Source organism: Dromaius novaehollandiae, chromosome 5 (genome assembly GCF_036370855.1).
Source record: "Dromaius novaehollandiae isolate bDroNov1 chromosome 5, bDroNov1.hap1, whole genome shotgun sequence".
Taxonomy (NCBI): domain Eukaryota; kingdom Metazoa; phylum Chordata; class Aves; order Casuariiformes; family Dromaiidae; genus Dromaius; species Dromaius novaehollandiae.
The window spans coordinates 59,347,332-59,360,262 of NC_088102.1; the positions used below are offsets into that span (position 1 = coordinate 59,347,332).

Below are 12,931 nucleotides of genomic sequence, written 5' to 3' on the forward strand. Positions count from 1 at the left end.
ATGTTCTGTAAACAGTCTTTGCCTGTCCTTTCTCTTTACAGTTATATATGCTTTTATGAAATAAAACAAAACTGGGTAGGTATTCTCCCCAGTTTCAGTGACTAGTTTCTGTAAACATGTTTTCTCCTGCATGTTCTGTTCATACTTGCATTAATTTACTGAGGAGAATTCTCACTGCTGTTGTTAAATAAGCAATAAACTGTTTATAATACATACTCTTTGGCTTGGCTGGATTTTTTCATTACTATTCTGCTAAAAATGCCATTACCAAATTTAAAAAAATCCTGAATGGAGAACAAGCTTTTCTGTTTGGAATTTAAATGTTTAAGGTTAAGTGTGTGTTGCAAATTCTGTTTTTCCTTAGGGGGGATCAGGTCAGGGAAACAGGATCAAAACCAATATTTATTAGAACACCTTTAATTAATCAAGCTGTTACTAGCAGAATCAAGATGTTACAATTAATAGCAGATAGATATTCACAGTAAATTCACTTACTCTTGCACCAAGTTCACTCACACACATGTTCACTCACTCATAGTTGGAGCGACAACTGGGGTGCCAACCCCAGCTGTTTACTCAGAAGCAGACGGTTGTACTGATGTACCTGTAGCTTTGTACCTTAAGGGGTCTTTTGTTTCATCAGGTGTCTACATCATCCTGTAATCTTTGTCTGCATGTGGCAACCAGTCATCTTGGACGTAGTTCAAGCTGTACAGCCTGTTGTAGATACTCATGTGTGCCGGTGGCCTTATACGGATTCAGGAGAATTCTCGGTGCTTTGGGTTTATCAGTTCTTGTGGATTTAACAGGACCGCTAGTCTCCAGCCCTTATCAGTTCCTCAGAGACTGTTGCACGCTACCTCTCAGTATGTACTTTTCCTGTCTTCGATTTGCTGTTTTCTAGTAACTATTTCTTCATCTGCACAGCTAGGTACCTACAGAATGCAGTCATGCAAACTCGCAAAGGGTCTTGTATGACGTATCTCAGTGACCTGCCTGGAGCTGAATGTAGTAAAATCAGATGTAGAAATTCCTCTCATCTCTCTTTTATCCCTTTAATGCCCCCATCAAATCAAGGTGTTTAGTCAACACTATTACTCTGGCACATTTTCCTACCTCTCTCACACTACTATAGTAGAACTCCAAAAAAATCAGTCAAATGACATAGACAAAAACCTTTTCAATCTGATGGATGAAGATCAATAAAAAGGATACAAAGGTGCCAAGCTGAAGCTGGGGGTTAGATTACCTAGTTTACAGTAGTCCTGCATATTCTATCTAGGTAGTCAAAGAATATGAGAAACACATGCAAGCTCTGTGCTGGGATTACGTGGGCCTGAGGGAGTCTTCTGGTGCAAACCTGACTCCTGGGTGTGATCCGTGGCACGGCGGGTGAGAAAGTGGCTGGGAGCGTAGAGCACCTCTGTTCCCTGGCTCACCTAGGGGCATTGTGCCAGCGACTGTAATTGTCTGTAGGGAGCAGGGCGCTGGGAGCGTTCCGGTCTTGCGTCAGACTTGCTATAGAAGCCCCACAAGGCGCCTTCAGAGGTAGTGCCTGCTATCTTTGCCGTCCAAGACTGGTTCAAACAGTGCGTCTTGAAACCTGCTGTTGAACAGTGCTTCCACTGTTCAGCATGCAGTAGAGACTGGAAATACTACAGCATCCAGGATGCCTTCTTATAGCTCAGGGTCTGGGTATAGGAGCCAACGTACTTAGTGCTTCAGGTTTTTCCCCAGGATGTTTTTTTCTAAGGTGTTTTAAACCTTACTTTATACCACTTAATTTTTAGTTAATTTTTCAATATACTTACATTTTACAGATGTTTACAGAAAATATAGTATCTACAGGCTGACTCTTGTGGATGTTGCATTGCCAAGGCAACACGGACATGCCAGTACAGCATACACTGAGGTTATGTTCTGTGTGCAACTGACTGATTCCCTGAAGGGTCTGGCAGATGTAATCCCTAAGAGAGGGGAAGCATGAGCTCAAAGTGGCTTATATGTCTTTCAGCCTGGCTGTTGGAACATTCAACACATGCTGCTAAGATTTTATTAAATGCCTTTGCAGGTCACATTTAACACTGAGAGTTTTCCTGGTAGATTATAATGCTAGTTAGAACTTAACCCTTTAAATAGATGTTGTTTTCTTTCTCTGGAAGCTGCATCAGACTGAAGAAGATGATTCAGTTTGTTTTTCTTGCTTTCTGACCTCAGCAATTTTTTGTGCCTTCACTTCATGGAAGAAAAACAAAGAAGCTGATAAGCAACAGACTCTCTTCCAGGGGTCCTTTCCCCCCCACCTCCCAGCTTGGGTGTATCATAGTGTACTTCTGGCCAGGAGTGGTAACTTTTTGCCCTGCCATCTACCTCCACCCAGTCTTTCCTATCATCTCTCATCCTGTAGTCAGCTGTGGGCCCCCCAGAGCCAGCTACTTGAAAGGCAGAAAAATAAAATACTCCTCTATTTTCTTTTTTGTTCATTCCTCTCCCAGGCATCCTTGTCAGTGTATGTTTGTGGGTAAAACAAATACAGATCATCCAGCCACTCCCTCTGCAGCTTTTCTGAAGTGAACTCAATTGTTCATTGCGTCCCTTGGGTTTTAGCAGTGCTGCTTACTGGGTACATCTTGAATGTTTCACTTCCAAACACTTTTTGGGTTTTTTGGTTTTTTTTAAATGAAGGTGTTCCAGAGTTGGATGTCACATCATAGCTAAGCTTTTGTTAACACATTTCACTCAAACTAGAGTTTGAAAACCTGAGGTTGCTTTTTTGTTTGAGGTTGTGTCTTCTAGCGTAATTAAGGTTTTGTCCATGGGTTGAAACTACTATAATAAAAAAAAATAGTAAAATGGAGTCATTTGGCATATGTTGCTAAATATAGGAATAAAAACTGGATTTTCCTTGTCTTTCCAATGTTATGCTGAGTGTAGTTTCTTGAGCTTTACAAAATTTGAGTTAGGCTGGTGGGCTTTCTTAGGCACTTGCTCGTCCGTACCACCATTCCCACAGTTCTTTACTAGTATTGCTTATTGTATCCTTTCCTGGGATTCATTGTCTGTATCTCACTTCTTTTGCTTTCATGTTTTGGCATGTAAAGGCTGGGATTTTTTTTTGGAATAGAACTTTACCTCTGCTAAAACATGCCTTTTACTCATTGCATTCTTTATAATGTAACTTCAAAACGCTTTATTGATAGGTAAGCTCTTTCTATGTTCTTGTAAGAACTAAGGTAATTGGTTGGTTTCTGAAAGAACAGTTTTATTGTTCATCTGTCTTAGGGAGCGAAATGCCAACAGAACCTGAAACAGCCATGCGTGCTCCCGTACCACCTGAAATATTTTCAATATCCCATGTTCTTGTTTGTTGCTCACTAATTGTTCAGACTTGCGCAGGAATTGACACAGGCTGCCTATACGTAGTCTTCCAGCCCTTCTAGAAATGTTCTTTTTATTTTAAAACAGAACAAAACAAAAATGGTTGGAGGAGCTAAAGCAAAATATTCATAGGCAAGACTGAAAAATTGTCTGTCTTGATACAGAGCAAGTTGTTTCAGTGCACAAGAATATGAAACCTTTGAAGACTTTAAAAGAGAACTTGTTAAAATGTGCATTTGGATGTTAATCGTATAAGGTAATTGAAACTTATTTACAGTCAATTCAGTAGCATTCTTAGTGCTTCTGTTCTCAAATTACAGGTGAGTGTCCTCACGGACCAGGTGGAAGCTCAAGGAGAGAAAATTCGGGACTTAGAAATCTGTCTTGAGGGGCATCAGTTGAAACTGAATGCTACAGAAGAAATGCTGCAACAGGTAAAAATCTGGATTGGAGGGATTCTTACAAAATCTTCTCCAGTAGAGGGGTGAGCATATACACTCAGCTTGTTTGTGTGTGTGGTTGCCTTTGGCAACAGAAAAAAAATCTCTCTTTATTCTTCTCTTGCTGCTTTACACACTGTTTATTGCAATAAATGTTCCTTTGTTTTCCTGGTTCAGAGGCATTTTGCTAGCTGGTTGCATAACACTGTACGTGGCAGCATGTAAATTGAAACTATTGTGTATTATTCATATTGTGCTGACGAACTAAATTTGGACACCTTTAGTAAATGGTTAGACAGGGTAAATGTATCTAATATATGTAGGAGTTACAGAATTAATAAGTTTTAGTTAAATATATGTTCTGACTTCATATGGCTTTGAAGCTGAACAAGTAGTAAATTGAAGAGTTACAGTTTTGAGTTTGGTTCTACATCTGTTTTTGCTTAATTTAGGAGCTTCCCCCCCATTTTTGAAAGAAAATTAGTATGTAGGTATATTTTGCTTTATTTCAATCAGCTTATTTTCAGACACTGTGGCTTAACCAATTTGTGCTGTTTCATGGTATATGTTGAGGGAGTAAAATGAATAGTAAGTGACATACCTTAACATTTCACGTGTAACTGTAGAGCTGGCAGTTCTGTGGACCCGAAAGAACTTGCCCAGTGCAATTTTCTGTTTTTACCAAGAAAAATTTTTAGATATGCAGATCATCTGCTGATAATATAGCATGTAGATATTGAAAATAAGTTTGAAACTGTAAATATTCCTTAAAATCAAGGCCATAAATTTGCAGGAAATACATTATTCTTCATGAACTTGCTTGCCTCCTGCCCAAATATTGTGTTATATATTTAGTGTTATAGACTATGTGAAATATGCAGGTCTTTCTATGAAATATTCATAGTTTTAAATTACAGTTGTATAAATGTATATAAACTTTTTTTAATTGTGATAAGGATCCTTGTCTGTAAGTATTGTAAACAGTGGCAGTTTCCATATGGTAAACTTGTATCCTAAACCTTTTTAAGTTACAATTCTCTATAATTTTCTCTAAAAAATTGTTGGTCTCACACGATTGTTGCAGACCAAAATATTTCCAAGCTGGGAAAAATTTTATTGTCATACTTAAAAGAGGGAGCATTTTAAATAATGCAAACAGCCAGTTTTTCAGTGAGAGACCTGAAGTGAGATTCAAAGAACAGTGACTATTTAAAATATGAAAATCTGTTTCCAAACTTCAGGAAGACATTCATAAAAGAGTGTAGAAGTTTTCTATTTCAATCTAGAACTAGATAGTTGTTCTATGACTTCTGCTAAAGCAATTTATCATTTCTCCAACAGAATATTTTCTGTTCTGATAGTCTTCTGAGGAAACTGTGAATTTAAAGCCTGATTCAACAGGATACTGAGGCATCTGAAAAGAGATAATAGTAATGCATTTACATTGGTATTTCAGTGAAAAGGTTTGAATCTAGCCCTGTCCAGCATTAAGCATGTGCACTAGCTGCTTGCATAGCTGAACCCAAACTGATTAGCAGCTACAAAGATCTATACTATAAAGAAGTCAAAAAATCTGCGAATGTGTTTAAACAGGAAGAACCCTAAACCTAAATCTTGAGATCACTTTGAGTGACTGTAACTGTTGCAAAATGGGAAGACTTTCTTTCCAGCGCCTGTATTATGCCTTTCTGACCTTTGGGCAAACTAAAGTATGAAGATCTGATCATGCATTGAGCACTGTTTTAGTGAACCTATGCCTGTACAGAGTTAATGACAACATGTAAACCTAGGGAAATTGTGGAAGATTTTATTGTGTAGCAGTAGCAGACAGACAGCCCTTTTTAAACTATTGTATATGATGTCTAAATACGTATATGATTTTTTTTAATGGTAATATCTATCTGGTAGTACATCATTCTGCTGCCGCCATCATTGGGCCTGGCTAGTAGTATATAGTTAACAATAAGGTCAACTTTGTTGATTGTTTTGTATCATAGTTTTGAGAGCTTGCATTTGAACATAATTTACATAAATACTGACAAGCTTTGTTGTTCATTGCTGAATTTCTAAGTGGCTGATCTCTCGAATGCTCACAGCCTGTAGGATAGCTTGAGCTTATTTTTTTAAAGAAAGAATTATCTAGGCCACAACCTAGCAAAGATTTGTGTGTGTTTCATTTTAATCCTTTGAGTTTCTTCATTTGAACTTAAACAGAAACACGCAGAGACACATACACTTCCATATTTTAACTGAAGGTAGTTAACAGAAAGGCAATGTGAATGATGTACTTTCAAAAGCTGAACCAGAATTGAAAAAACATTTAGTGTGGAACTAAGATATTTGAACTTTGTTTTCTCACTGGAATGAGAAAAAGTATTGAATTAACAGTTTTGTTTTGGGAACAGTAAGAACAGCAAATGCGGTGAAATACTGGAGGAGGAAGGGGTGGTAGTTGTGGTGTCATCGTTCTCAGATCCCGGGAGTCAATGTACTGACCTGGGATATGGGAAACCCATTTAGATCTCTCAAAATCTCCACAGAAAAAATTTGCACCTCTTAGTCTCAGAGAGGGCCTTATTTGTCTTTTATCTATTGTGAGGGTTCTTTCCTCAGTTCATCTTGCTGGAAAAGATTTCCCTCTGCAGAGAATAATTTAAGATATGGAGAGCTGAGAATGACCTGCTGATGTGATGATTAGCACACTCATGTGAGATTTGTGGCTAACAGTCCTCCTCACAGTTAATGTGTCAAAAAGAGAGTGAGCGAGTGTCTGCCCTCAGGGGCTTAAATAGCTTGATGAGTCAGTCAGTTTTGAGGAGAGCTGGGTCCTGATCTTCTCAGCCATCAGTTTCCAGTGACCTGTAGAAGTGCCTATGGGACTTAGCAAACAGGTGCTAGAGTATGGGTGTTGTCATTGAGTTTTTCCAGTCAAAACTATTAGTGAGCTCTTCAGGGCAAGCAAAACAGTATTTATTTATTTTTGCAGTAAAATTATGTGTAATAAAAAATCATCCAACTCTAAGTTCCTATATAAATATTCTTGCTTTTCAGAGGTACTGCTATTATCTTCCTGAGGTTCATTGTAAATCTAATTTTATTTCATGGTTCTGCTTGCTTATTTACAATATATTGAACTCCATTGACTTTTATCTTTGTGAACTTTGTTGACTGCTTCTTCTAAATGGAAAAATGAAAGATGACGATAGTTGTCCTAGCTTAAAAAAAATCTTTAGTTTCTATTAGTAGAAATATGCTAATTAGAATATGGTTAAGCATAGTATTTTACCTCTGTGGGAAACCATATGCATGGGTCCAGGATAAACCCTGTCTTTTTAAGTTCTGGAACTGTAAGAAAATCTGACTTGGTTAATTTTGTGTGCAAAATGCTACAATAAAAACAAAAAATCTAAGCTTTGTTAAGACAGTTTCATGACGTTCCTTAGTAAGACAGCTGTAGAGTACCAGTAGAGCAGTGGTGTGTAATGCTACCCTGCAGAATAGCTTTTGTTGAATCTACTCTAGCAGAGACTTGTCCACTATGTAAGGGTGGGGTTACTGGCTAAAATCCTTTTGGCATCTGATCTATGCACAGTTGTTTTGAATGCTACTACAAAGCTATCATGCAAATACTTTGGAAAGAGCAACTAAACTTTTTCTTGCAGCTTTTTTCAGCAACTAAACTTTTTCTGTTTCATTAAACAGCAGGCATACATTTTCATATGAATTACATAAAATGGTTGTTCAGCACTTGGGATGGACATCTTGAATGCTGAACAGTAGCAATTGATTGCTGCCTTTCTTCTTTTCAGGAAGATATGATTCTTCATCACTCTGAGAGGAAGGTGTAATTTTCTTTAGTCCAAATGTGAACTTACATGAAATGAGTTGAGCCAATCTAGCAGTTTGCTGTTTAAAAGGGGAAGGCCTTACTCTGTTATTCTATCTTTCTCCATATTCCTTGCCATGTGCTTCTGTCACTTGTCCTGGCTATCATGCTCACCTGGTGTTTTTCTCAATGACTTAGCAGAAAACTAACTCAGGGTTTAAAAGTAGAGGATGATTTTCCACTTGGTTAGTGAGTTGAACCAGCTCACAGAGAAGTGCAAGGAGTGGTAGAGCTGGCGTAAAAGCAAAAGTGAGCTGTGCATTTGGTGTAGCTCTGTGTGAAACTACAGTTGCAGTTGTATGGCACTTTCTATCAACTGTTCTTTCATTTGTACAGTATACGCAAGTGTAGGACAGACCTATAAAGCAAAAACAAATTTTGATTTATATGTAGCCCAAATTGTCCCATGACAGAAATTACCAACCACACACAATGTAACAACGTTGGTGGCATGGAATCAAGGTTGTGAATCTTGACAACTGTGTTAGGTCAGTTTGAAAAGAGAATTTTCTGCACATACAGATTTCTCCTTCACAGTTCTTTTAAGTGCATTTATTGTGGTAATCATTACAAATAATAACAGTTACCTCTTAGCTATTCCTGTGCTGCTTTTTCATTAATGTAACAAATACTAATTCCCACTGAAGCTCTATGACACGGAGTATTGCAGTGTACAATTTGCTTTGCCAGTCAAGGTTGTGGCCAAACTCTGATTTTATGTGGTGGTGTTTTTCTTGTGCTTGACCTGTACCAAATCCTAGCCTTGGTTTGATAGTCTGCTTCTGCCTTCCATCTTCCCTCTGACACATAATTGCAATAAGCAATCCAGGGCACTCTTTTCAGATGGTTTCATAGCATCAACATGATTGTCTTCTGTCAAGTAAATTCTGTTGCAAAGTACAAAGTACCTAGCTTGGCTTTGGGACTTGTTCTGTCTTAAAAATACAAATAGAAACTGAAATACTCGGATGTAAACAGGAGTGAATTTCTGTGCTTTCCCTCTTTCTGATGTCAGCTTTTAGCCCACTTCTGCCTGGATGCAAGGCGCAGGGGGGTGCGTACCAGATGATGCTCTTGGTTTTTTGAAAGGTCCTCCATAGCACCCCATAACAGGTTAGAAGAAAGCGAGGAAGAGGTATATGAGGATGGGAACTTGAATCCAATGCAACTTACTGTGTACTTGTGATTTGCAGTTGTCTTCTATGCAAGGGAGCCAGAATCCTATCTTGATTGTGTGTTGTGAATCTGGTGTGTATCTATTTGCTTCACAGGAGCTTGCTGGCCCGCAAGGATCATTCCTTCAATTTTCAATTGCCCAAGACATCTGATCTTGGATGAATTTCAGTGCTTGCTTGTAGTATGCAGCAAGTAACTACTTGCCAGCAGCTAGCTTAGAGTTTTAGATTTTGAATTGCACTCTGTGCTGCTCTGGTTGTAAGGGTGAGGTTTTTAGAGTACGCGCTAAAGTCATGCAGCTTATAGGTGAGCATAACACTGTGTTCTTATTTTACAGTTACTGTAGAGATCTGCTCATCAGACATATGCAAAGACTATTCAAATTGTCGGGTATAATGGGAAGTTCTGTCCTTTCCAGTACTTAACTATACGGTGTGCAAATGATGGATTGGAGGGCTATAATTCCCTCTCTGCTACTGACTTGCACTGTTTCATGGAGATTACACATGTACGTTGCTCTCAGCTGTGTTTTCAGTTAAGCAAGTATCTTATTTCTGCCACAGCTGACACACAGCACTTAAAAAGTGCAGGCCTCATGAGTAGTGGTTCTTGCTGAATCTTGCTTACCAGGTAGGTCTGTCTCTCTGTCTCTCTGTCTCTTCCCCCTCCCTGAACTATTTTAATAAGGATGAAAAGTACAAACTTTCTGCAGCATTGTATTTCATACAGCGTATTTTACAGTGTGTAAGTGCAAAATACGATTCCTGGGTAATTTGCCTTTTTACTTGACTAAAATCTTTTTTATGGTTTCTCTATCAGTATATACTATATATATATATATATACACACACACTATATAGCATGATTACTTCTTCTGTTCTGTGGACTGCTAAATATCATGAAATTTGCTGTGCTTATAATTAAGAACCTAAAATAATGTCGTGTCCTCTTTCTAAGCCATCCAATGTCGTGTTAAATTTTATAAACCGCTTTATAAGAATCATGTATTTCCAAGCCAAAAGAATGTGAAAGTGAGATTTAGCACATGTTTCAAAATTAATATTTAACAAGTATACAATCTGAATTTAAAAAATGCAGTTGCATTTGGAAATAGTTCACTGTGCATTGATCTGTCTGGTATACAGATATAGTAGCTTCTCTGTGACTTGTCTTTGTAATCACTCTACTCTAAAACAGTTTAATTTTTAAAGTTAAAGGTTGTTTTTCAAAGAAATAACTCTGAGAAATTAAATTGTACTTCCACTGCATTTTTAAAATATAAAACAAAAATCTTATTTATAAATAAGATTCTGTTGAATATGTTCTGTTTTTATACTGTACTTTGGTACTTTAAGATCCTCCTAAAGCCACTGCAGCCCAAATCACCATTTTGCCTCTCCTATATTATCTTTTTTGCTTTAAAACCAATAGCATAAATTTGTATTTTCTTTTCTTACAATTGCATATTTATTCTGGCTGGCTTTAAGTTGCATCATACCACTGAAATACACTATAATTTCTCTGCAGCAGAATGGGTCACATTCTCTAATGATCTGTTCACTGTGAGCATCTGCTTGAAGATGAAAATAATTGCTTCCAGATGTTATCCATTTCAAGAGGGGACATTTACTTTAAGCGGCACTTTCTTTCAAAGCAAAAGTTAGACTTTCTACATTCAAGATAAATTGTCATCTGGTTTAAATCAGTGTAGCACCATTGAAAACAAACTGGGGTAGTTAGCTATTTTGTCTATTTTAAGGCAAAAGCTCTATGTCAGTTTACACTAGCTGAGGTTCTGGTTCTCCAGCTTCACAGCAAAATGTTAAATTTTGTTTGAGTTGATTAAAAAAAAAAAAAAAGTCAGCTACCTCTTTGCTCACTCATACCAGGTAGCACCGTACTGGTCACATGGAGCTACTGAACTCAGAATGAGAGGAATAAGGTGTTACTCTCCATTGAGCAAATAAGTGTAACTTGGGAGTCTGGAAGAAATGTAAGGAGTGATACCAGCCAGTGCACTCTGGATAGATCTTTTGTTAAAAATCTTTAGACAGATGCAGTGTCTGCTTGCCTTATTAAGACATCTTGTTTTATCATAAAACGCCATGTCAATGTCAAATTAAAAAAATCGTAGTATTGTTTGTATTCAAAAGTGAATATAGTCTGTCAACGAATAGGGGCCAAAGTCACCTTATCCCACTAGCCTTTTTTTAATGCTCAGTGGCTTTATTTCGTATCAAAGTTCCCATTTAAAAGTATATCTTAATCTGTAAAATTCTGTTCTGTAAACAGCTGTACAAAGCCAGCTCCAGTCTGGGCTGGAATGCGCCTCTGGAACTTGTGCAGATTAGTGTAGTCCCATATCCTTGTTTTTCTGAAGCACTGAAGAATTATTGTAATTGTTGCTTTATATTGCATCACCCCTTTTAATGCAATGATTTTTATAAAGCAGTCACTACTATGATTTTGTTAGGTGACTGCTTCTTAAGGTTTCTGAACAAAACGGGCAGTGTACTAGCTTTTTGTGGTTAGTGATTGATTTATTTCATTCAGGGAAAAAACAAGGCATGAGGCTACAGTTGTGTTTATTTTCCCAGTCATACGCAGCTATCGTTGTCAATGTCAGCAGGAATGGGCACAGCTCTGGGAACAGTGGGTGGCTTAGATAATTGGTATTGCAATGCAGATGCAAATCTAGTACTATTTTTAATTTGGACAATTTTCCCACTAGATTAAAACAATTTACATGTAGAGAAGATTTGGGTTCCAGATAAACTACAACTGTACAATTTTTTTAAAATAACATTTGTTTGCTGCTTCCTTGGCTCCAAACCATAGTCTACAACATACTATTTTTTTTGTGGAAGGGGAAGAAATGAGAAAAGGGTGTTGCTGGTGAAAGACAGTTTCTAATCCCTCAGTAACATCAGTGTAGATCCAGAATAACTATGCCAACTTCAGTTAAGTCACTTCTGTGTAATTCAAAGCAGAATCTTCTGTAAATCTGCAGTACTCCATTTCATGTGATCGGAACGCCAATGTGAGCCACAAATTGCTATTACATTTTTAAAAAAACAGTATGTCCACTTAGAAACCGAATTTCTATTGCAAAAATATGTTAAACACTTTGAAACTCAGGTGTTGATTTTTAGTTAGACTTAGGACTCTTGAATAGATTTTTCCCTTTGAAAATGGAGGCCAAGAAAGACAGTTTTAGAAATTATATTCTGTTAAGTTTAGGAGGAGTTTTGGCTTTGGCTTTCTTGGAGACTGAAAGGTGCAAGGAGGTGGATGTTGAAAGTTTTCCAAACACAATGATACCGCTTTGTCCAAAATATGCCCTGCAACCTAAAAAAATGAACTCAGGTCATGCAGGTAAAAGTCATGGCCAAATGTCCCTAGTTCACCCAGTTACTCAGTTTAGACATTGCCTTCTAGATTCCAGTTAGGTCATACCACTTCCCATTCAATGCTGTTCCCTCCACACTATGCATAGTCTGCAGAAGTACTGCGCAGTGTAAACTTTCAAGTACTATTGGCATGACTGGGGAAATGTTGCTTATCTTTGGTGCTGTATGTTTTACTTAGGGTACTCATTCTGTAATACATCTTTGGTTAAATAACACATAAAAATGATATAATTCTAAAACATTTCATTTTAAATCTAAAATGCAGCTCTGTCTGATGAGCGTTCTAGGAGGTAATGGAGTGCTTTGTACGATGTCATCTGAAGGTCTCTATGGCGTTTTGTAGCTCTGAGTTTGTACAGCCTCAGTATTGTTTTCTAATTTGATGTGTTGCCCAGGAATTAACTCTGGTCCACAGTGGGGAGGTGGACAGTGGTTTAGTGATTAGAATGGGAGAACATTTAGGGGAAAATAACAGCAGAACTAAGAATGACAGTTCACTGTTAAGGGAGGTAGAGAAATTCACTTTCATATGAATTTGCAAACCACTCTTTTTTTTTTTTTCTTAAACTATGGACTTGAACATATTTTCACTCTAGTGTTTTATATTTTTGTCAAGTTTTCAATCACATAACTAAAAGTTG

The 12,931-nt window shown here is 37.6% G+C and overlaps 1 protein-coding gene across 18 annotated transcripts in view; it reads left to right on the forward strand.

The window, feature by feature from the left end:
* The window catches only part of PPFIBP2 (PPFIA binding protein 2), a 110,447-nt gene that overhangs the window by 60,397 nt on the left and 37,119 nt on the right, over positions 1–12,931 (forward strand). For 15 of the 18 annotated variants that reach the window (XM_064512952.1, XM_026104431.2, XM_026104432.2 and 12 more), the window contains one exon: positions 3,699–3,812. In XM_064512952.1, the coding sequence (XP_064369022.1) occupies positions 3,699–3,812 (114 nt within the window). Of the gene's footprint in view, positions 1–731; positions 867–3,315; positions 3,635–3,698; positions 3,813–12,931 lie in introns of those variants that run through there. The other 3 variants (XM_026104442.2, XM_064512955.1, XM_064512956.1) reach the window with 3 other exon arrangements.